Genomic DNA, 24,595 nt, shown 5'->3' on the forward strand with positions numbered 1-24,595 from the left:
GGGTGCAGAGGGCAGTTTGCTTGTTGGGTAATTCCAATGGAGCCCTATGTGTAGAACGGAGGAAAAGCATCCTCATGTAAATAGAGCGAAAACTGCTGAAGTAGAGGGCAAGGGCAAGAGGCCAACTGTAGCTCTCTGGAGAAGAATTCGTAAAAAAAAAAGGCAAGATATGTTGGGACCTAATTTCATTCAAAACATACTAAAAGGATATTAGAAAGGTTTTTTGAGGGCCCAGAGATTGCAAGGTCATTTTCCTGGCTGAGGATTTGGAATCATGTGAGAGTCCTTTTCGCACGGTTATAGACCTTCTGGATTTTACTCTGTAGGATTTTATCCTCAAATGCAGAGAGGAAGGTTCAGGGGTGACACAACGGCTAGAGAACAACGGGGTATGTCTGGAAAGAGACCCTCTGTGTACCCCAATAAAGATGGGTGGCAGACTCCCTCTCTTTTTGAAAAGATGGATGGAAATTACAACTAACCCATGGGTTTCAGAAACCGTTCTGGTTTATCATATAGACTTTGTAAGAGTACCAGTACAAGTGAGAAGGCAGAGGGCTTTACAGTTTACAAAAGATCAAACGAAATTTGTAAGTCAGGAAGTAAAGGAGCTTTTAAGGAAGGGAGCTACAGACAGATTTCTGAGAGATTCAGGCGGGTTTGTCAGCAATATATTGTTGGGGGAGAAAAACCAGAAGAGAATGAGACCAGTGATAACTTTGAAAGAATTGAACGATTGGGTGCAACACAATCATTTCAAGATGGAAGGTATACATTTACTGAGGGACCTTTTAAGAAAAGGAGATTAGCTGACGCATCTGGATTTAAAAGATGCATGTTTGAGGGTCACAGTACATCAGGAGTGCAGGGATTTTCTGAGGTTTCAGTGGGAAGGAGTGATGTGGAGGTTGTTGCCTCCCATTTGGGTTGATGTCAGCTCCATGGTGTTTCACAATAGAGATAAGACCAATTATGGCTTGGCTGAGGTCGAGAATGGTCCACTTGGTAATTTACCTGGACAATACTCTTAACATGGCAGAGAGCAAGAAACTGGTGCAGGAGCAGATGGACATAACGGTTGGTGTATTGGTAAGTCTATGTTTCATTGTGAACAGGAAGAAATCCTGTTTGTAGTTAAAATCAGAAGATGGTATTTTTAGCTTATCAGATACGGACATTAGAATATGTTTTGAAGTTGCCAGCAGAAAATTCGCAGAGAGAACAGGGCAGCTTGGTTTCGTTTCAGCAGATAGCGAGAATTTTGGGTTTGTTATCAGCGTCAATTAAGGCAATTTTCCAAGCCCCTTTACATTACCGAGCATTGCAAAGGTTGAAGGTGAAGTATCTTAGTAGGGGGATGAGGTATTCCCAGAAGATTCAGATAGATGTTCGAATTAACTGATCACCTTGTAGCAGCTAGCAACTACAGTGCCTTGACACCCCCATGGTTGATTTGCAGCGCTTTAAAAATCCTGATTGCTTGATTGAGGTGGGGATACGAAAGTAGAATTAGAGTGGTGAATAAAAAATCTAGAGGCATGGAATGAAAGAGCTATTTTTGGCGAGGCCCCCGACATGGTGATATAATCAGAGGCCAGTCTTCAAGGATAGGGGGGAGATGTAGTTTAATAGCAACAGGGGGAAGTGGTCTTTAGAGGGGAAAAATATATAAATATCAACTAGCAGGATCATTTACTGTGAGGTGTATTGTCAAGGACTGTGCAAGATGTTATGTATCGTTAAAGATGGACAATGTGTCTGTGGTAAGATGTGTGAACAAGTTAGGAGGTCTAAGCTCGAAGGCATTAGCAGACTCAGCAAAAGTTTTTGGCATTTTTGTCTAAGCCAGAATTTCATGGTGCAGGCAACATTCCAGGTTCGAGCAATACAGTTGCCGATTGGATTCGAGGAATCTGAGGCATTCCAACGATTGGATCTTGAACAGGGAAGTGTTCAAGGCTTTGGAGAACATATGGGGTCCATTCAAGATAGATTTGTTTGTGAGGAGATTAAATGCTCAAGTAGTAGTAAGTAGTAGTGAAAACATATGTTTATTTAGACTTTAGTCTTTTGAACAAATTCTTGGTATACAATATGTTACTAAAATACCGCACAAACACTTGATATAAAATACAGATATAAAATACAATAAAAACACAACTCATCCAGCAAATAAAAAAACTAAATATATATATATATATATATATATATATATATATATATATATATATAAAGAAATTTCGCCAGGATTCGTCAATCGGCGCCAAAGTTATTCAAAATAGAATGTTGCGGATTTCCTATGGAAACACGGTCCTAACTATAACTACCTACTGGCAACCGCCAGTAGGTAATATATATATACACTCTAAAACATCAACCGTCAGCTCTCTCACCATCTTGAGTCTAACCACCTGCTAGGAGATTCCCAGACTGGTTTCCGCCCCGGCCATGGAACAGACACTGCCTTGCTGGCAGTAGTGGAGGAGGCAAGGAGCACTCTAGATACAGGAGGGTCAGTGGCAGTGATCCTCCTGGACTTGAGTGCTGCCTTTGACACCGTGAGTCATCAGGTGCTCCTCCAACGTCTGTCAGAGGTAGGTGTCTCAGGGACGGCCCTGAAATGGTTGGGATCTTTTCTTTCTGACCGTTTCTACCAAGTCTGGGAAGGGTCAGAGCAATCTGCCCTAATCCCTCTTCAATGTGGAGTCCCGCAGGGCTCATCGCTGAGCCCTACCCTATTTAATATATATATGACTCCACTTGAAAGAGTGGTCGCCCCTTCAGGGGTGAAGATCGTCAGTTACGCTGATGATACTCAGCTGGTGGTGGGCCTCACTCAGCTGGCGGAACAACCTGAGGTGTTACACGACTGCCTTGCCAATGTTTATCGTTGGATGTCTATCTCCGCCCTAAAGCTTAATGGAGGTAAAACCGAGCTGATGCTCCTGGGCAATTCCAGCCCCTCCATTATTGCGAGCTGCTGGCCCCGGTCTCTTGGTGACCCACCATCCCCCAAGAAGGAGATCAAGTCCTTGGGAGTATGGTTGGAAGAAGACCTGTCCTTCAGGACTCATGCCAGGAAGACCGCAGGGGTTTGCTTTGGTTTACTGAGATCAGCCCGAAAGGTGCTACCTCTGCTTCCTGATCCAGCAAGGAAGCTGTTGATACGTGGCCTGATTCTATCGAGGCTCGATTATGGGAATGCGCTGTTTCTCGGTGCTCCTGAAGCGACCTTCAAAACCCTCCAACAGGTGCAAAACGCAGCTGCGAGAGTCCTTATGGATGTTCCCAGAAGGCAGTCTGCTGCTCCGGCCCTCAAAGCGCTTCACTGGCTCCCCGTGAAGGAGCGGGTGAAATTTAAAGCGCTATGTACAGCCCACAAAATTTTACGTGGCAAAGGCCCCCCCATCCTTGCTAACATGGCCCGTCCTTACAAACCCCCACGTCTGCTGCGCTCGGACCAAAAACACCTTTTGCAGTTAGCGAGAGTAAGAAGAGCTCGTTCTGGGGGCAGGCGTTTCTCTGTGCAAGTGGCCTCTCTTTGGAACTCTCTGCCCCTCAAGATTCGCTCAGAGCCTAAGATCCTACCATTCAGGAAACTTCTTAAGACCCACTTGTTTCCATAGTAGTGATTAGCTGAGTCTCTCCTTCTGGTCTGTTGCGCCGGGATGCCCCCGGGTAAGCTGAGCGCATTATAAATTTCATATTATTATTATTATTATTATTATTATTATAATAAGTTAAAAGAAGAACTCCACCCAAGTTAATAAATTTGTCTCAGATTGACTGTGAAAAGGTATTGACAGACAACAAAAATTGCTCCATGGCACATGTCACATGAAGAAATCTCATGTCAATCAATAATGTAATTGCTTGCCTCTATGCCTAATACCATATTTTATAAAAAAATGGGTTTTAGGAGATTACATTCTCAAATTCAGCAGTTTTACAGTTGGAAGTCGTACCCCGAGGCAGAGACGGTAGATGCGTTCCTGTAACATTGGGAAAGAGCACACAATTATACTTTTCCACCATTTCTCGGAGAGTAGTGGTGAAGGTGAGCAGAGATTAGGCAGAATTAGTGCTGGTCGCATCTTTTTGCCCATCCCAGATGTCATGGATTTGTTGCTAGATGATCCAGTGCTTCTACCAGGAAATTCATAACTGTTAGTGAATCCTGTGGGTGAGTGTCACGAACTGGTGCCACAGCGTCAATTGCAAGTTAATGGGATTTATAATTTCAGGAGAGTTTAGCAAGTGTCAGGCTTATCATCAGATGCTACAAAGCTTATTAAGGATTCACGGCCTCACGTACAACAAAGGCTCACAAATTGGCATGGAAGAGATGGGTACATTGCTGTTTTGAGAGGGATCTGTGGTAAGTGTTGTAAATTTTGTGACAGAGATATTTTTAGATGGTAGTTCCTATAGTTCAGTGCATTAAAACAGGTCAGCAATTTCAGCAGGGCATGAGTTACTGAACAGTTTACCTGTTGGTCAACACAATGTAGTGAAAAGTTTGATAAGTAATGTACGCTTCAGATACCTCTTGGTCCGTGGTATTCATCTCTTTGGGATGTTGATTTGGTCTTGAAAGAGTTGGCAAATTTGAGTGAGGCTGAGCTCATGAATGTAGACAATTATCGTTAAAGTTGGCTATGCTAATTTGTTTGATTTCTTTTTGAAGAATTTTGGGCATTAGGGTATTGGAGGTTTCTTTGAGGAGTTAGCTACCAGAGGGAGTGTGTTTCTCTATTAGGAAAAGAACTAAGACCGTGTCCAGAACTATTTATTTACCCTAACATGGAGGAAAATAGTACGTTATGTGTAGTAGGGTGTCTGAAGGAATATGAGAAGAGGACCGCAGGTTTAAGGGGTCAAGGAGATTCACAATTGTTGCTTTCATTCCGATATCCTTATAAGCCTTTTTCCAGTCACAATTTAGCTAGGTGGGTTAAAGAGGTCATGAAAAACGCAGGAATTTTTATTTCTAAATTTGGGGCATATTTGGCAAGAGGTGCTAAAAGGAAGTTTTGGAAGTACTCTAGCTGCAGCACATTGGGCAACAGATTCTGTGTTTAACAATTATTATTTCAAAACAGTGCAGGGCACTGTGAACATGCATAATATTGAGCTCCGTCCCTTGCCATAAAATCTAAATTACATACCAGTAAGAAATAAATATGGAAAAGAAAAGCTACCTTTGTGTATTGACGGTGTTTTTAGGTACAAAAGCAGTTTTCACTTCTTTCAGAAAGTTTGCCTTCACATAGCTTAGTCTTTTTATGAAAGCGTGATACAGATGGTTGCTCACAAAATTGGCAAACTCGTATAAGTGACTCTTTACTTTCAAACACACATCCAATTTGAATTTGGTTTTAGTTATTAGTTCAGTATAGTTAATGTGAGCGAAGTCTGCTAAATTAGACCTTTAAAAATACCAAAGTAACCAGGTCTTCAGTAAATAAAGATTGTAGATCATTGTTTCAGCTTTTAAAAGTTGTTGGAGAGTGAATATATTTGTTTTTTACTTCTTGTAATTTCTAATCCTGTCCCTTATACCAAATCTTGGTCCAGGTTTCAAGATTTGTACCTCTCCACATTTGTATTTCTTTATTAAATAAGCCAATTGCCTGCATACAGTACAAGACAATATTGTTCCTACTATACCAGTTGGTTTCCTAATTATTATGATATTGATTGCATGAGTTAGGGGCGACTTAGCTAACAAAAGTTTACGTAGCAAAAGCCAACAACCTACTTGGGTTCCTCTCTTAACAAAATCCAGTCTGTAAACAGGGGAGCTATACATTCAATATATTGAATTACTGCATAGTAGCTGGGTCATTTCAATCTATTGTCCCTTATTTGCAGGAATTTTAAAGCCTTCCACAGCTCTTCCTGCGAGATGGGATCAAAAGCTTTATTGGGGGCTATCAATTTCCAGCTAAATACTATTCTGGAGTGAGCAGTTTTGTTAGAAACACTCCTTCATTAAAACAAAAAAAACCTTGTTAACCTCATGAACTAAGTTATTATAATATATTTGAATTTTGTTGATCGGAATTTGGCATAAAATATATTGTCTAAATTAATTAAAGCACCTGTTTGTTAAGAATTACATGGGGCAGAGTCTTGGTCTTTTTGGGGAATTTAGCATGGTCTCAAATGGATGCATGCTTTCTGGTAAAGATCCATAGGTAAAAGAGTTCCATCATCTGTATGTATATAGCCCAAATTGGCTGCAAGACCACCAGGACCTAGTGATCTCTCAGTTTTTAAGGCATCTTATCAAAATTAGTTTATGTGAGTTCTATCCCATCCACATAATATGAATCTGTAGACAGTATTTCCTCTAAGGCAATGTTCAATTATAGAAGGGTCCATATCAACTATTTGTAGATGCAGGTCCCTGGAAAAGTCTTCAAACACCATTGAAAGTTAAACAGGATCCTTTCTTGCTATATACTTTTGATATTTGTTTAGAAACACTCTGTTTTAACATTCCAGTGTGGAAATGTACTCAAAAGTCCGATGGGGCCCCACGTGCTGGGTGCCAACTGTGGAAATGTACTCAGAAGTGAGCACACTTTCCAGGGTCACCCTCTTGTCCACAGGTCCAAAGATAATCAAAAAGAGATTGGCACTGGAGTTGAAATAAAATAACAAGTTTATTAATCACTTATGAGCGGGACCACGTCCACACAACATTCTCAAGTGTTGTAGGAGGAGGTTCACTGGATTCACAAACCATCGTCCTTTTATACAGTTTTGTTGCAATGTAGGCATGTGGACAGAAATGGAAAGAACAAGTTTAGAAATAGCTATCAGCAAACAAGGGGAGATAGATGACTACTTCGTCAGCAAATAGGGAGGAGGAGCAGGAATGCTTATGGCAGCAGTAAACAGTCAACAGATAACATCTAAGACCAGGTGCACTGGCAGCTACAAATCCACAGCACATACACTACTTAGCCATGTCAGGAGGTCAACTAAAATAGATGACACAAGCAGAGTGAAAAGGCGAACAGCAGAGGACGAAATAATTACGAAGAAACCGAAATGGACACCACAGCCAAAATGACTGTTGCTTATGCTAATGAAAATATTTCACGTTTCCACAGACAACCCTTTTAGCATAAGCTAATACACTTTCTTATTTCTTCAAAGAGTTAGAATACACATCATGAATGTCAATTAACATCATTTCACAGATTTCTCGTTCTATTGCTAAACGGGCATTTGCATTTTGGACATTCGTTTTAGACGGTACACAAGTAGTACAAGTGGAAATACAGAGGGAACAGAGCATTGGCCCACATTGAATACATAAACAACAAGAGAAGAGAATTGCGATAATTATGAACAAGGCCGACAATATTTTCAGACCCCATACAGAAAATATGCTCCGGAACCAACCAGTCCAAGTCCATGTTCCTGAGTCTTGATGTATCTCAGTGACTATTTTATGCATTTTGGAAATGGCATCATAAACAGACGGGCGTGGTCAGGGATGAACACGCAACAGCTACTCCCGATAATGCGACATGCTCCAACTCGATCAGATAAGATTACATCTAGAACCATTCTATTTTGCAAAGTCCCAATTCTCGTAATTTGGAGTTCTTCTGTAATATTCCAAGAGCCATTGCTGTTTGATTAGTCACAGCTTCTACTACACGGGTGAAGCGTCTAATTTTCCTTCTGTTCAAAGCCGCACCAACAAAGAAAAAGAGTCCCAAATTAAAATCAACATATTGCTGTAATGCCGTGTCAGTTTGATCCACTTCATCATTATTTATAGTTCTTTTGAATCAGTTCAAGAAAATGTCATTAAACAATTTTTAATCTTTATGATAAGACGAAAGTGCTACAAACACAGGATGCAAGAAGGACACATAGCATATTCCAGACCATCCAATTGGTAGATGGTAGTAACCTTTACTTCCACAAATGAAATAAGTGTTGTGTGAGGATAGAAAATTGCTATTGTTCGTTCCAGTGGTATTCAATACTGTAGTACAGTCACTTTTTCCCACTGGTATGCTGCCAAAACTGCTCACACAAAGATTTGCTCGGGCTCTAGTAACAGCGATAACAGGAGGCCCGTTACCCATGGCCGTTCGAGTGTTGGGGAAAACATAGCTTGTGGCGGAATCTCCTTTGCGATACTCCTCCATTTCCCATACAGACCCTTTGGCTTATGGGTCCCCTTCCTCATCGGGGTAACAAACCTGGTTTAATCGCGCATTAAGTCCTCCTACATCAGCTAGAGTGATATTACTGATTTCAGAGGCCCACAACAGTGCGAACCAGGCCATACAGGAGCCATTATGAGAGAATGGCAAGGGAATGAAAGGTGTTCCTCCCTTCTTCTGATGGGCTGGCATCATTCCACTAACCAAGCAGTTGGTTATGTTTGTAGCATTATGAGTATGATGCAACATTTCTATGAAAGTGTGATTGAGATATGACATAAGGTGCTTCTTTTCATGATAGGGAAGAGTGGCGTAATAATGTTCTGTGGGGATAGGAGTAGTAGCAGACAGTAAGTTTCGAGACGGAGTTACTTCCTCCACAACCCACATTATCATAGCAATGATGACAGCAGTCAGTTAGTCCAGTGCTGAACATTGTGCATTTGCTACAGAGTTTTGCAGCATTCGATTTCTTCTCTTCAGGCATCTTCATCTCATCGGCAAACAACAAAACAGATGGTGCCCTAAGGTCCTGGGCAGGCGTTGGTTTTTTCACTAACGTTGAGATGAGTAGTCAGTAAAAGACTACCCTTCTTTGTAGCCAGTCTTTAACCACCCAGGACAGTGGCTCAAACAGTCTCTTTCTGCGATGAAGTGTCTTTCTTCCTGGATCGAAGCAGATATCTAGATGCAGCTTGGATCGTGTGGTCCGGGAAGACTTCCTCAGGCCCTTTAGGTGACGCTGCTCATCTACTCTCGGACATCTGCTCTACTCCAAGGAGTGACCAGGATGTCGCGGTGATCTGTCAACGCAGCAGGGCTCATGACGGCATGCGGATTTTTTGGCCAATGTCTGGCATGGACCCATTTCTTCCAGTTGGTCACTCTCACTGCAGTTCTGGTAGCAAGGAGGACCTGCTCTGGGCCACGCCACTGAGATGCCAAAGAATTTGTCAGTTGAAACTATTTCGTCAGCACGAAATCGCCAGGCCGCAGATCGTGGCCTTCACCCTGCGACCTGTCTGGAAGGGCTTCCCGTACCGGCTGATAAATAGAAGACAAACTGTCAGTTAACTGGGACAAATGGTCACTCATCAACATTTGGGGAACATCATGTATAGGGCGAAGCTTGGGGACTCCCAAATATTCATGGGCCTGTCGAAGACAATCTCATATAGTGAAAGGCCAGATCGTGTATGTGGTATTGATCTGATAGAAAGCAAGGCTAGGGGCAGTGCATCAGGCCATTTCAAAGACGAGGAAGCCTGTATTTTAGCCAATTTCAATTTCAGGGCGGAGTTATAACGCTCCACCAGGCCTGCTGATTGTGGGTGAAAAGAGGCATGAAATTTCTGCTAAATCCCCAACCCTTTCATGACATATTCTACAACTTGCCCAATGAAATGAGGTCCGTTGTTACTCCATAGGACCAAACACATGTTGAATCGAGGAAAGAATTCCTTTAGGAGAACTTTCGCTGTCGTGAGAGCTGTATTATTCTTCGTAGCATACGCCTCCACCCATTTACTGAAGGCACAAACCACTTCTAGGACCTATTTTAGATTATTACAGCGCTCAAACTGAATAATCTATTTGCAGGACCTCAAAAGGTGCAGTTGGTGTCGCAAACCCTCCTGTTGGAGTTTGCGTTCCCTTTCCAGAATTGTACTGGAGACAGACCAGACAAGACTGGACTATCTTTTTAGCAGTGCCGGCAATATCAGGATGATCCAAAACCTGCATACGTTGTTTTGCCATTGAGGATGTACCAACATGTACCGGCCCATGTGAATCAAAGGATATAAGTATGCTGTGGGTAACTTCCATTTGGTCATATCTTTATTCCTCCAGCAGCCCTCATCATCCAGTTTTCCCTCCTTAGATCATTGGTCTAGTTCGTTAACAGAGGCAGATTGTTGCATGTCCAGCACTTCCTGCCTGGCATCATGCCAACGTTCAGCTTGTGACTTCACCACATACATAGATGTAGTACTTCGCTGCATTGCGGTCTCACGGGCTGTGTGATCCGCAAAGGTGTTACCTGCTCCTATTTTATCCGTCACTTTCTTGTGTGCACTACACTTAACAATTACCACTTTCTTAGGATAGGTTAGGGCAGTAAGAAGATTATGCACTAATTCTCCACGCACTATCTGTGTCCCATGTGAGGTGAGGAAGCTCCTTTCTTTCCACAATTGATCAAAATTGTGTGCCACCCCGAAAGCGTACTGGCTGTCGGTAAAAATGTTAAGTCTGTACTAAGCTCACATGCTCTCGTCAGTGCAATCAGTTCGGCCGCTTGGGCCGACTTCTGTGGGATGCGAGCTGTCTCAACTACTGTCTGAAGTGTCGTGATAGCATAGGCAGCAGATGTAGTGCCATCAGGTAATTTTAAACATGAGCCATCAACCCATAACTCCCCATCAACACTAGAGAGAGGTGTATCTTGTAGGTCAACGCACCCCTTTGTTTGCTGTTCAGTGAGGAATATACAATCATGTAACTCTTGCGACTGAGACTGAGTAGATGGAAATGGTAATAGTGTAGTTGGGTTTCATGTCAAACATCTTTTCAATGTGATATGAGGGGCCAAAAGTGTCAATTCATATCCTGTCAAACGAGCACTAGTCAAATGCTGTGTTTTCGTTTGATTTAGCAAAGCATCAACTGAATGGGGTACTTACACAAGCAGTTTTTGTGACAAAACTATTCCTTCACTCTTGCGTATAGATACAGCCGTTGCTGCCACCGCTCGGAAACATCCAGGCAGGGCGCGAGCGACTAGGTCAAGGACAGCTGAAAAATATGCGCACAGGCGTTGTTTATCGCTGTGTGTCTGTGTTAAAACCGAGAGGGCACAATCTTCCCTTTCGTGGACATAGAGTGTTAAAGCTTTAGTATAGTCTGCAGTACCTAATACTGGTGCAGAGCAAAGAGCTTGGCGTAACTGTTGGAAGCATTCTGACATTCAGTAGTCCATGGGAGGGGTATCTGAGTGTCTTTAGTCAAAAGGGCCAACTAAGGTTTAATAATGTGCGAAAAACTGGGGATCCACTGCCTACAAAAAGAAGTGAGGCCAATCAGTGCACGGACATCCTTCTGAGTATGGGGCACAGGAGTATCTAAAATGGTCTGAATGTGGTCTGGTGTGAGTGCACGTCCCTCCTTAGACAGGAGGTGACTAAATAGGTAACCTGCTGTCTACATAATTGCAATTTCTTTCGCGAGACTTCGTGATTATGGGAGGCAAGCAATGATAACAATAACAGTGTTCCTTCTTCACACTGCTCAGGAGTATCTTCAGCTAACAAAATATCATCGACATATTGGATAATGGCCACTCCCTTTGGTACAGGAAAGGAATCAAGCTGCCTTTTTAATGCATGACTGTAAATGCTAGGACTCTCTGTATAGCCGTGTGGAGCTCTGCAGAACCGGAAGGATCTATTTTTCAATGTGAATCCAAACAGAAAACGTCTTTCAGGGTGAATGGGCATTGAGAAGAATGCATTCTTCAAGTCAATCACTGAAAATGTAGTAGCAGTGGAAGGGATCATAGTGAGAAGCATTGTGATATCAGAAACTACCGGATATTGGGGCACTACAATTTTATTAACGTCTCGCTAATCAATATTGTATCTATAACTTTTAGTGTCAGTATCTTTTTTCAAAATAGGAAGGATTGGGCTATTGCAAGTATACAGGGGACTTCTTCCACTATCCCTACTTTGATCAAATCCTGAACAATGTGTGCTAATGCTTCTTCACCTTCACGGGATATTTTGTACTGGGGCAGACGAGACAATGAGACAACTTCCCTTACTTGGATATGCCCTGGTGGAATAACCACGGTCTGGTTAGAGAGACTAGTTAGGTTAAGCATTGCTGGTAGACTGACCTGGTGGAGCAGATTTGAAGATTGCATAGACTAGACCTATAAGTGCATATATGCTAGCATATATGCCACTACTTAATCTTGTAGAATTGGATCTAGGTTTGGTAGTGTTGATCTTCCAAAAAAGTAGTTTTCCTGTTAGGTTTCAATGCCATCATTTGTGAATGTGGTACAAAAGGGGGTGGTGATGGACGGAGCATCAGAACCAATCAAACACTCACACCCAGTCAACAGATCTGGGTTGGATCCATCACCGTTCTTTAGCCCACTCTGCCACCCCAGTTCAGACATGGCCATATGCAAATCAGTCTGACCCTGTGCCTCATGGGAACAGTCCAGCCCAAACTGCCAAGCCATGCCTTCCCTGGACTGGAAACAAGCTTCCTAGGACCGGTTTCTGGCATTTCAGCCGTCTTCAGCCAGGCTTGCTTGAATCCAGTGGCAAAGTGAGCAAGGGACTCACGTCTGAGCATACCCTGCCAACTTATGGCGAACAAAGCAGTACAAAAGGGGGTGGTGATGGACGGAGCATCAGAACCAATCAAACACTCACACCCAGTCAACAGATCTGGGTTTGATCCACCACCGTTCTTTAGCCCACTCTGCCACCCCAGTTCAGACATGGCCATATGCAAATCAGTCTGACCCTGTGCCTCATGGGAACAGTCCAGCCCGAACTGCCAAACCATGCCTTCCCTGGACTGGAAACAAGCTTCCTAGGACCGGTTTCTGTGAATGTAGCACAAATGTATCCTCGGGTAAATACATCAGTGAATCTAAAACTTTGAGTAGTGGGTAACCTTTTTAAATTTCTTCATTTATTATTTCACATTTACTTTATGTATTCCACAAGAATGAAGAAAACATTATACAACAAGTTCCTGCAGTCAATTTGTGGTGCTCAGCTTTATTCAATGTACCAAATGGATTATATATTTCAAGTATTGAAGATGAAACGAATTGTGGCTCGATTATTTGTAGACTTCACATTTGTCACAAAGTAATACTCAAGTCATTGTGGGAATATTTAAAGGACATGTGGATGATAGTAGCTTAACCCTCCAATTCTGACTTTCCCAAGACTGAAACAGCTTGTAGCTAAAAGAGATCAGTTCACCTTACAGGCCATTTATCTCCTGAGTTAGTAGAACATGCCATGAATATCTATTACACCAGAATATAGGTCAGGAAAGTACGATTTGTTTTGCTGCAGGTAAATACACAATTATATTAACGTCATGCAGTTAGCAGTTCAATATTTCTGTAAATCTAGCATCTATAAGAACAAAAATATTGCATGTAATTTTTTTTTTTTTTCAGTAATCGTGCCCGAATTTATTATTTGCTGGTCTCTATTCTCTTTTCATTACTAATGTTTCCTTATAATGCTGTATTTACTTTTAGATTTAGAAGATGCCGCTGCCATAAGTGGAAGTGTTGAATGTACCATAAGCACTTTAGAGGATGGCAGTGATGGTGAAAATGTGCATGCTAATGGAATCCCAGGAACCCCCATATCTATGACATACACACCATCACTTCCCGATGACCGGTTGTCTGTCTCATCCAGCGACACTCAGGTACAGACAGTTTATAGTACTTTTGTGTCGTGACCACATTTATCATAAATTAAATGGTAGTTGCCAACCTAATGAAATAATTACACTTTATTTTTTATGCACACTTATAGGTGTATGTATTTATATATATATATATATATATATATATATATATATATATATATATATATATATATATATATATATATATATATATATATATATATATATATATATATATATATATATATATATATATATTATTTTTTTCCACTGAAAAAACAAAGGTTAAAGTTATTTCCAGTAACAATGACTCACGCCCCCCGTGCAGTGTTGTTATTATTATTGAAATAACTATAAATGGTGAATTTCAGTAGTTTCAAATGTTATGTGTTAACTGACATTTTCACCTAACTAAAATGTCACTTTAACCTTTGTTTTTTTTAAAAGAACTTCTGAGCTTTTTTTATGCTAAGTGAGATAATACTACTATACCTTAAAAAAAAGTCACTTTAACCTAAGTTTTTTTTCTGTCAATTTCTGAGTTTTTAATCCAAAGTAAGATATTATTACTGTTCAAAACTATAACGTCACTTTCACCTTTGTTTTTTCTCCCACTGAATTTCTAAGTTGTTTTTCCCACTTAAAGTAATATGTTATTACCTTGCATAACTATGCCTCCCCTCACCCCCACTACGCATGGCACTTGGCTGTACAAGGCATGGGCTAGACACGGTTTGCAACCGCCTGTATGCGGCCTCCCCACCACAGACACTCATGCCTCCCCCTTTTCTGAAACGAAAAAATTATTTCCCCATCTCGCAGGACTCTCAACAGAGTCAGCGCGGCCCTACGCTCCTGTGGGACTCTTGCTGGAACAGGGGAGTCCTACTAACTTCTATAATAGTCCCGCAGGATCACAGCAACCCAAAAACTAAATTGGCCCAACGTTATCCCGGACACCTCCCTACAAAGTCCAGGGGATCAGGGTACCTGTACACTGCTCCCTTATACTTTAAAAAAAAATATATATTTTCAGGGTACAGGGCCATTTCTCCTCATGTTGCAGCCAGGCAGTATGAGTGCGAATTCCAGTGCGACTCTCAGGAGCAAGAAAGCTGACTGGAAAAGAGACCCTCTTGGCCAATCACACTGCTCTATTATTTAAAGTTGCGTGTTAGTGGGACACTCCTGGGAGTCCTGTGAACCCAACCATCCAGGTATACATAAGTTTTGAACTTTAATTTTTCAAAAACTATTTTTCCAGATCTACACCAAATCACAAAACGTACGCTTTCTGGGTAAAGATTTAGCTTTCTGGCAAATTTGGTGTAATTTGATTCAGCCGTTGGGGCTGTAGCGCTGTTAAAAAATCCCTATCGAAATTGCATGGAGAAACTGTGTTTTGAGTATCCCATTTTTTTTCGGACCCTCCTTAACTGCGTACCCCAAAACTTTCCAGGACAAAGCTGAAGTGAATTAACTTTTTGGGAGGGTAATTTTTGTGAAGATATGTCATACGGCGCAAAAGTTATTAGCAAGCCAAAAAATGCTTTTTCAATGGTTACCAGCTTCAAATTATAACCACATATATGTACCGCCACTTATTTATTTTGGGAGGGAGAGTACCTGCACTGCTCAAGAGAAACATAATAATTTTAATTGGAGAGTACCAGCACTTTTCAGAAACTAGCAGGTACTCTGGTACAGAGTACCTGTTCTTCTATCTTCCCATTTCAAGTACTGGATATATGTATATATATATATGTATAGATGTCTGTGTGGATATATAGATGTATATATATCGAAAACCAAAACTATTCCAGCTCCCAAAGCACTCACAGCCGGTGCCGGCAAAACTGATGGAATCAGGCCCGTGGTCAATATCATCAAACAAATGGATACCGCACTCCAGGATATCCTAGTTAACAAAATGTGTTCACACCACTTACACCAACGCGTTTCGACACAAGGTCTTGATCACATGTTAGTGGTGTGAATACATTTTGTTAACTGTGTGTATGTATGTATATATATATATATATATTTATATACACACACACACACACACACGGCATATTTGCAAAGATATGCAGATTGTTATACTAATGTTTATGTGACTACTGTGATGCCTATTTCACCTCTCTGAGGTCCTGACCCACACTTTGAGAAACCTTCACCTGTGGAATTCATGTCATCCCTACCGAATGACTTGGATAATTTTCATGGCCTTGTCTTCTTTATATTCTTTCCTATATACAATGTTGTCCTTTTATCGTTCACATACTCATAACTCAAATACACCCATAGTACTTGTTGTCTTCTTCTCCTCACTAAGGATTGTAGAGCCTGCTGACCACTTTAAATTTAGAATAACTTGTTTCACCTCTCAAAAATCGAATTATTTTCGAACTGAGATAAATTATCTTTTTACTTTTTCCTCCCATTTGGGGGAAGTGCAATTTCTTAATTGCCTTCAAGGGTTTAAAATTTGAATTTTGCAATCTCACTTAGTCTTGTGACATATAATTGGTACCTTTTTCCTGCAGCAAACTTGTACTAGGTATCTTGGAATAATTTGCCTTTGGATCGTTTTTTTAGGTTGAAGCCTACCACAGCTGTCTGGTTGCGAAAAGTCTTCTTGGGTACATTCTGAAAGCTTACCTGGAAATGCATTCTGCCTAATTCTTACCATTGGCTTTATAATTCACATTCTCTTGCTTTCTATTTGCTGGCTTTATATGATTTAGGCTAACCAGCTTGTCTTTGCCCCTCCCCCGTGTAGCATAGTCTGTTTACTGTATTCTTCCATGAGTGCTCGCTTTCTGTAAAGAGGCCTTTAAATTTTGTTCTTGTCACATTTGCTGTGCATTCAAAGACAGAGGTCTGATGGCATGCTCTGTTTTCCAAGGGAACTTGGGGTTTACTTTTGTTTCACTGACTCCAAAGTGAGAAGATCCGTGTTACAATCTTGCTGAATACTGGCGGTGGGAAAGGAAAGGTTTTTTTCTAGCACAAAACAACAATTAAATGTCTATAAATGAACTGTGCGAACATTTCAGAATATATCAGAATTAGGAAAGCACAAATGAAGTACATTTTTTGTAAATCTGTACTGTGGTGGAAACAAATATTTTAATACAATCAAAATAAATCAGTACATTAGGTGATGCCATCCATTTCTACACATTATCATTTGTGCGCTGTATAGTTTTAGTAGTAAAAGTATGTGCAAATGTAATAGTCATTTCAATTGAAAATGTGTTGTCTCTTATGGTAGTGTGCTACCACATCATGCATACTCTATGCCACTCAACAACTAACGGGAGATGCTCAGTCCGTTCATAAAGAACAGCAAGCCACTAGACGCTGTGAAAGAATTTTAGAAAAACCTCCTCAGATAGTTTGCTCATTGCCTAGCAGGAGTTAAGAGTCCATCAGCCCACCCTTACTGGCGGAGCTTCATCATCTGAGACTCTAGGAGCTCAAGGTCGGGGGCCACAGATTCGAGCCAACAGGCCCTGCTGGGTGCCTAACTTGATACTCCTAAGAAAAAGGGGGCTCCTGCCAAGGTGTATGTACAAATTATGGAGACCCTAGTGATGTGCAGTGCTCTAGTGTAAATGTGAGTTAAAAATGGCTACCTGGGCAAAAAGTATGTTTATTAGGAATTGTCCAGGTGTCATATTTAAAAAAACAAATAGTCTTGAAAACATTTACTATTTCCTGGCTAAGTCGACATGTTTCAGCCGAATTGGTCAACTGACCCGGCTTTCTTCAGGACCTAGATGTAGTGGAGATAAAGGCTACTGCAGGATAGAAACATTTAGTGCATGGAATCGTGAAAAATAGTACTCAAAAATCCAAGTACAGTAATCAGGTAAAACTGTGGCAATGGCCACCCTACTGGACAAGCAACCTCGTGCTTGGATGTAAGAACTATGTCTTCTTTCCTAAAAAGAATTCAGAGAATCAGACCATCAGAAAGACGTTTCGTACATAAATCACAGCATCAGTGACTACTATTCAGCAGTGCCATTTTGTGCACTGCTCACATTACAGAAGAACCCAAACAATGGTTTCATGCAAACAAGATTTAAAAAAACTGTACTACACTCACCCAACTTTTTGTGGGAGAAAAGCCTCACCTCACCCGGCTGACTGCTCGGAGATAGAGGCACCGCTCTGTTTATATGTGAAGAAAAAACAGAAAAGTTGCATACTGATACTAATCTGTTTAAGCCCTTCACATATGTATTAAACATTATAGTAGACCTATAGAATCAATAACCAAAAAAACGCAGTCCCTCATGGACACAATACTGCAGGTAGATGGAAAAGATGTATTTAAAAGATACAACAATCAGGCAATTCACAATAATGAACACCTCAATCTAAACAGTCGCTCCTAGCTCATTCCAAAGTTGAATATAACCAAGTTAGGAGGGAGAGAAGCACATACGCTATATGGGTTTAGGAAGAAAGATATTACCACCTCACTATCAAATCCAATCAGAAATGAGCATTGATGGACCTAAACCCCACAGCCAGAAGACGGAGCTCTCCTCTCCTTACCTGTCCGTCGGTACTTCAAACCAGACTGCGAGCTGTCTGGGAGGTAATGGCAGGGGGAGGGAGAGCACCTTAAATACACGCCTTGATTGGACAAACTAACTCAATTGGCATCAGGTGCTAGTATATCATTAGCACAAACTTGCATGCGCGTACAAGGAAAAGAGACGCGAGCTCCGAGACACTCGCATCGGAGCATGCGTGTTCCAAGAACTGAACAAGTCGGGTTGCACCGCATCTGTAGATAACATGCTTCAGATAACGCCACTTCATTTGGCACATGCGCGGAAAGCGGAACCAGTAATGTTCCTTGGCTCTGCATCCGTGCATGCGTGTTAGAATGAGAACGGCCCGAGTTGAGTCGTTTCTTACAGTGGCAGAGACAGCACAAGCTGAAAACTCAAACCTTCGTGATGGGAACCAGTGATGTTCATTGGCTCCACAACCGCGCATGCATATTGAGATGAGAACGGCCAAAATGGAGTCGTTTCTCATAGTGGCAGAGACAGCACGAGCTAAAGACTCAAACCTTCGTGATGGCAGAGTTAAAAAAAACTACAGCCCGCTCCACATCTCACTCATTGAAAAAGGGTTGAGAAAAGGTTTGAAGAAGGGGGTTCGCTCTTGTGTCGATGAACACCATTTAACCGTGCGTGTGTGTACTTTCAAAACATATAGCGGCAACCAAACCCTGATCTGGGCTGTTTATCAGGTTGACAGCGGCACATTAAGAGCGGAACCCAAGGACAAATCACCACCAAAACACCCGCTCCACACACAAGTATGAAAAAGCCACATGTAACCCACAGTGATGACCAGCAATCACGGCCACCTTTCACATTCAGGTAAATGGAAAGATGGAAATACTCAGCATCTATTTAGACAAGTAGTACACACAGGATAGCACATGCCTAAATGTACATGTGTAGAACGAGATCTGGGTACTCATATGCACAGTGGAGCAGGTATCTATTCGGATCAACTGTCCTATTAATGATTAAGGATGTCGTAATGTGATGGAAAATCTACACACCAGTCGATTTGGAACATAAGATTGTCAAACAGGGTTTCAGATAGAGGCCCAAGGTATACTGTCATTGAGGCCATGTGTATCTGTTTTCAATCTAAAAATCCACCTCTGCTCTTTTGAAAACAGAAATCTCGAGATATCTGCTACGTGCTGGGGAATAAAAGGACGTTCCAGCACAAGCCATCTCAAATCATCGGCCTTATGTTGTTTGGCAAGAAAATGGTCTGTCAGGCAAGTAGACTGTTTCATACATCGAATAGTACTCTTGTGCTCACTTATACGGAGCTTCACTTTGCGTGTGGTGTAACCAATGTAGTGCAGAGTACAAGGGCATGTGATCATATAGATCACACACTCAGAATTACAGTTTGTATGATTCTGCAATATCCAAGGACGGCTAGTACCTATGTCCACTGATGTTGTTTTGGTTGTCTGAGGGCAGACACTGCACGAGCCATAGGGATAGTGGCCTCGTACCGGGGGTAGTGACCACAAAGTGTTAACGTCTCGTGTGGGCTATGACTGTGGCTGTGTGTGGACCAGGCTATTCCGTAAACTTGGGCCTTTCTTAAACGCAAAAAGAGGAGGCGGGATGTTTTCGGATGCCACATTAAGGATGTGCCAATGCTTGCGTACTGTTTTCTGTAATCAATTAGAAAGGGTACAGAAGGTGGTTACAAAGGTCAGCCTGTCATTGGGAATTCTAGGAGTACTATCGTCCAATAACGCATCCCGATTGTTATTCGACGCCCTCTTCCAAGCTAGACGTACCAGTCGCTTGGGGTACTGACGTGACCGAAGTTGGAGTGCTAGTTCGCTAGCATGTTTGTCAAAAAGCTCTCTGGTGGAGCAGTTCCTCCGACGCGAAGGAACTGACCCACAGGAAGATTCTCCCTGAGAGCCCTTGGGTGATAGCTGTCAAAGGGAAGAAGAGAATTCCTCGACATAGGTTTCTTGAATAGTTCACATTGTAATGTGTCCTCATGGAGAAAAATAGAGATGTCAAGGAAGGATAACCGTTGTTGACTGAACTCGATGGTAAATTTCAGAAAGGCATTTTGTTGGTTGAGCCAGGTGTGAAAAGCCAGAATCTCTTGGCTAGTGCCCCGCCATACCACTAATATGTCATCTATGTACCTTTTCCACAAGACCAGATGTTGACGATAAGGGTTGCTGTGGTTAAGTACATGATTTTGCTCAAACAGATGGACATAGAGGTTGGCGAGGCTGGGCGCAAAGACGCTACCCATAGAGGTGCCAGAGACCTGGAGAAAGATCTGATCTTCGAACCTAAAAAAAATTTCTGTCATCGCTATTCTGGCACACTCCATGATGAAAGAGACGGGAGTCATGCTGTTGAGATCACGTGCCTCCAGAAGGCCCCTAATGGAGTCCAAAGTTTCTTGTTGGGGAATGCACGTGTAGAGCGACTCCACGTCGAAACTGGCCAGAATATCGGTACTGATGTTAAACTCAATCTCAGGCAAAATCCGTAAAACATCAGAAGTATCTCTGAGGTAGGTGGGCATCTCAGTAACCATAGGCCGTAAGAAGAAATCCACGAATTTGGACAAAGGCTCAAGTAATGAGCCAATCCCAGATATAATGGGTCGTCCAGGAGGTGGTCGTTGACTTTTGTGGATTTTAGGGAGGCAGTAAAAATAGGGCATCACAGGGTTGTTGGTTACCAAGAATTTGGCCTCATGTGGCGTGATCCACCCTTCTGCCTCACCTTCCTCGACTAACTGTTTTATCTCCACGGTTACCCTGGGTGTGGGATCTATATCCAAAATCCGGTAGGATTTGGTGTCCTTGAGCTGTCTTAGGCATTCGGTCCGATAAATTACAGTATCTTGGAGGACCGTGGCTCCCCCTTTGTCCGCTGGCTTAATAGTAACGGACATATCTTTCATCAAATTCTGGAGGGCCAATCTGTCCTTCTTGGTAAAATTACAATAATTCGTCGACCGTGTGTCACATAATGCCATCACATCTAGGGGTGGGCGGAATTTGCGGAATTAACCTTCGCAAATTATCGCGAGAATGTTTAAAATTATCGCAAACAAGCAGAAATATCGCGAAGATGCGGAAGTTTTTTTCCGGCATGTTCGTGAGATTTTCTGCATGGTTGCGGGTCGCCAACTTACCCATGTGGTTGCTTGCGGGCGCGGCCATCTTGTTTTGAGTTGTTCTCGCGGTGCATGATCGCGAGAAGAAAGACGTGATCGCGCGACGCATGACGTCACTGCGGGCGCGAACTGTCGCGAGACAGCGCAAATGGCTAAAAACAATACAACATCTCATGGAGAACGCGACCGGATCAAGAAAACTTGTCGGCGAACGCAGGGATTCAGGTAAGGCGATCGCGCGCGCGCGAGAATGTATCATTTTACAGCGCGAGCAAGAAACAAATTATCGCCAAGCTGCGGAAACCGGAATTTTTGACATTTTCGCGCTCTCCGCGGAACGCAAAAATGTCAAATTATCGCAATTTCCGCGAACGGAACGAAATTTTTGCCCAGGCCTAATCACATCATGAGTTACTGCCTTCTCAAAGGTGGTAACCTGGGAAGGAACCTGATGTGACAAAGGTGTAAAATTTCTTTTGGGACGTAGCCCAGTATTCATGTTGTTCATGTCGTCGCTGGGGGATATGCTGTCATCCGACTCTCTGTTTTTAAAGAAAAAGTGGAGCCGGATTTTACTCTATGCCACTCCATGTCACTCCGCTCTACTCTACGCCACTCCACTCCCTGACACTATGACCCTACACGACACACATGCCACTCTGCAACACTCCACCCTTCGCTATTCTCCTCTACGCCATCACATTTTAGCCATGCTGAACAGAAACAATGCTGGTGTACAGCATGGCTAAAACACAATAGCCAAGCCAATAGCTTTTTTATGGGCTAAACTTATTGGCTTTGCCATTTATATCTGGCCTTTGATAAAGCTTTAGTTGTCTCACCAGACTATTGTTTGTCCATAAAATGCAGATAAGCTATATATGCATTAAGGGACATTTGGTCAGCAGGCTTCAGACTTTGATCTATTTGTCATTCACATTTTACTCCTGTCTACTACATCATGAAGTGGTGTGACAGCCCACTTTACCGATAGGCGCCAATTACTTTGGGTGACTGCAACAAGCCTGTGCACATTGTTCACTTCCACCAAAATTTGTACCTTTATCCACCCTATCATTTAATCCTTTCGGAGCTAAAGTGTCTAGAAAGTTTATCCAGAATACTTCACGTTGCAATAATTTTTTCGGTTGTCTACACCTTCCATGAGTTTAACTGATTCGATGACCTGGCATCGTAACTGAGAAATAGTATGCTTGGCCTCCTGCCAATGAACTGCTACACTTGATGTTTTACTGTATGTTCGTATGGTGCTTTTGTGTTCTGTCAACCTTACTTTGAGCTTACATTCTGTCTTGCCAACGTAAGCCTGGCCGCATGGGCATTTTAGACAATAGATCACATTAGTTGCATTGCAGTTTGAAGAGTGTCTCAATTTTATGTTCTTGCCTGAGTGTGGATGGGTTAGTATATCCCCTACAATGATGATATTGCAATGAAGAGAATTGGAACATCTCAATGTGCCCCTGTGTTGTGTACTGTCACGATTGAATGGGGTTGAAATCAATTCTTGTAAATTCTTTCCTCTGGTGTACGCAAATGTGGGCTTTTTTGGAAGAGTCCATTGAAATCAGATTCATTCTGGAGCAGTTCCCATCTGTTGTTAATTATCCGCTTTATTTGATTGGAACCTTTTGACACAAAGGTTGGTGTCCTAGACTCGTTGTCGTTCGCCTTGATGAATAAAGACGTACGGTCTTTGCCTTCGAGCCTGGTCATGCTTGCCTGTAGAATTTCTTCTGGGTAACCTCGGTTGATGAATCTTTGTTTATATTCGAGTATCTTGGATTTTTCTGTGTCCGGATTCGAACATATTCTTTTGATTCTGGTAAATTGTGAAAATGGCAAATTGCGAATAAGACTTTTCAGGTGAAAGCTTGTGAAATGTAACGTGCTGTTCCTGGCAGTAGGTTTTGTGTAAACCTGGGTTTGGAATCCTCCTTCTGTTAGATCTTGTTTCACGAAAACGTCCACATAATCGATGTGGGTGAATTTCTGGTGTTTAACTGACTTATCAGATACTCCAGATTTACTTGTGATTTTGTCCAGATTAAGAATATGTCATCAATATATCTGCAATATTGTGTGATACCTGATGTCCACTCTGTGTCACTCAAAATGTACTCTTCTTCAGATTTTGCCATGAACATATTGGTATATGCTGGTGTTCCAGAAAAGCCCATGGATGTTCCTGTTAATTGAGCATAAAAGTTAGATTGCCACGAAAAATAGGTATGATTGAGACAAAAGCAGCAACATGTTAATTGATTCCATCACTAACATTACTGATAACCGAGTTACAACTTTAGCTTATACTAATGAACATGCATCAGATATATACTCTCCAATTCAAGAGGTGAAATTATCTGATACCCATGGAGGGTCCATTTCCCAACAATTAAAACAACTAGTATACTTAACAGGACGACAATTAAACCAGAGACTGCACGCATCCACCCTCGTGCAATATCATAGAGCACAACGGATCCCACAAGGCCTTCGATTGTCTATTAGACCAATGTTATTTAGATTTCATCCCAACTCAGCACTTGATAAATACAACAAAGAATTACAGGAAGGAAAAATTCGAAAGTATCGTAGGGATACTATTGATTATAAATTAAATGAGATGTATACGTGGGCAGACATTATGCGCGTAGACGATTTAATCAACAAAAAAACACTACATCGTCTGAAGAAAGTGTGGCAACAGATCAAGACACTGCAATTAACCGATCACCAGTTCACAAATCCCAGGACCATCTACACAACCAGGTGAAACAAGCAATTTACAGATATCCACACCATCTACAACGTCTTTTTGGCCACAGGCACCAGATCTAGGGCATCCACCACCATCAAACATCAAAAAACAGAGTCCACCTCAAAACCAGGCGAGGAAAAGGGAGGAAAAAGGGAGGAAAATTGTACGCAGCAGCAAGACCAAAGTTTGATAATTGACATATCATCTGTTACATTAACCAAACAACAAACTAACATATTGACAAAAGGAATGACCTATGTTCCTTCAACTGTGACCACTAAACTGTAGACGGAGGTAGCCTTCTACAAGTTCATGCACAAACTACGTTTAAAACATTATTTCATTAGCTAACAACACGTCCTTAACATTGAAACCTGCCGATAAAGGGGGAGCACTTGTTGTTATGGATACCACGTATTATGTTGGCAAG

At 41.9% G+C, this 24,595-nt stretch overlaps 1 protein-coding gene across 1 annotated transcript in view; it reads left to right on the forward strand.

Annotated features, from left to right (window-relative positions):
• Nucleotides 1–24,595, forward strand: part of ARFGEF1 (ARF guanine nucleotide exchange factor 1) — a 1,069,199-nt gene that overhangs the window by 341,317 nt on the left and 703,287 nt on the right. Inside the window, exon 8 of the mRNA XM_085605493.1 lies at nucleotides 13,498–13,673. Within this exon, the coding sequence (XP_085461619.1) occupies nucleotides 13,498–13,673 (176 nt within the window). The remainder of the gene's footprint in view (nucleotides 1–13,497; nucleotides 13,674–24,595) is intronic.

The sequence above is a fragment of the Triturus cristatus genome, chromosome 5_1 (genome assembly GCF_964204655.1).
Source record: "Triturus cristatus chromosome 5_1, aTriCri1.1, whole genome shotgun sequence".
Classification (NCBI taxonomy): domain Eukaryota; kingdom Metazoa; phylum Chordata; class Amphibia; order Caudata; family Salamandridae; genus Triturus; species Triturus cristatus.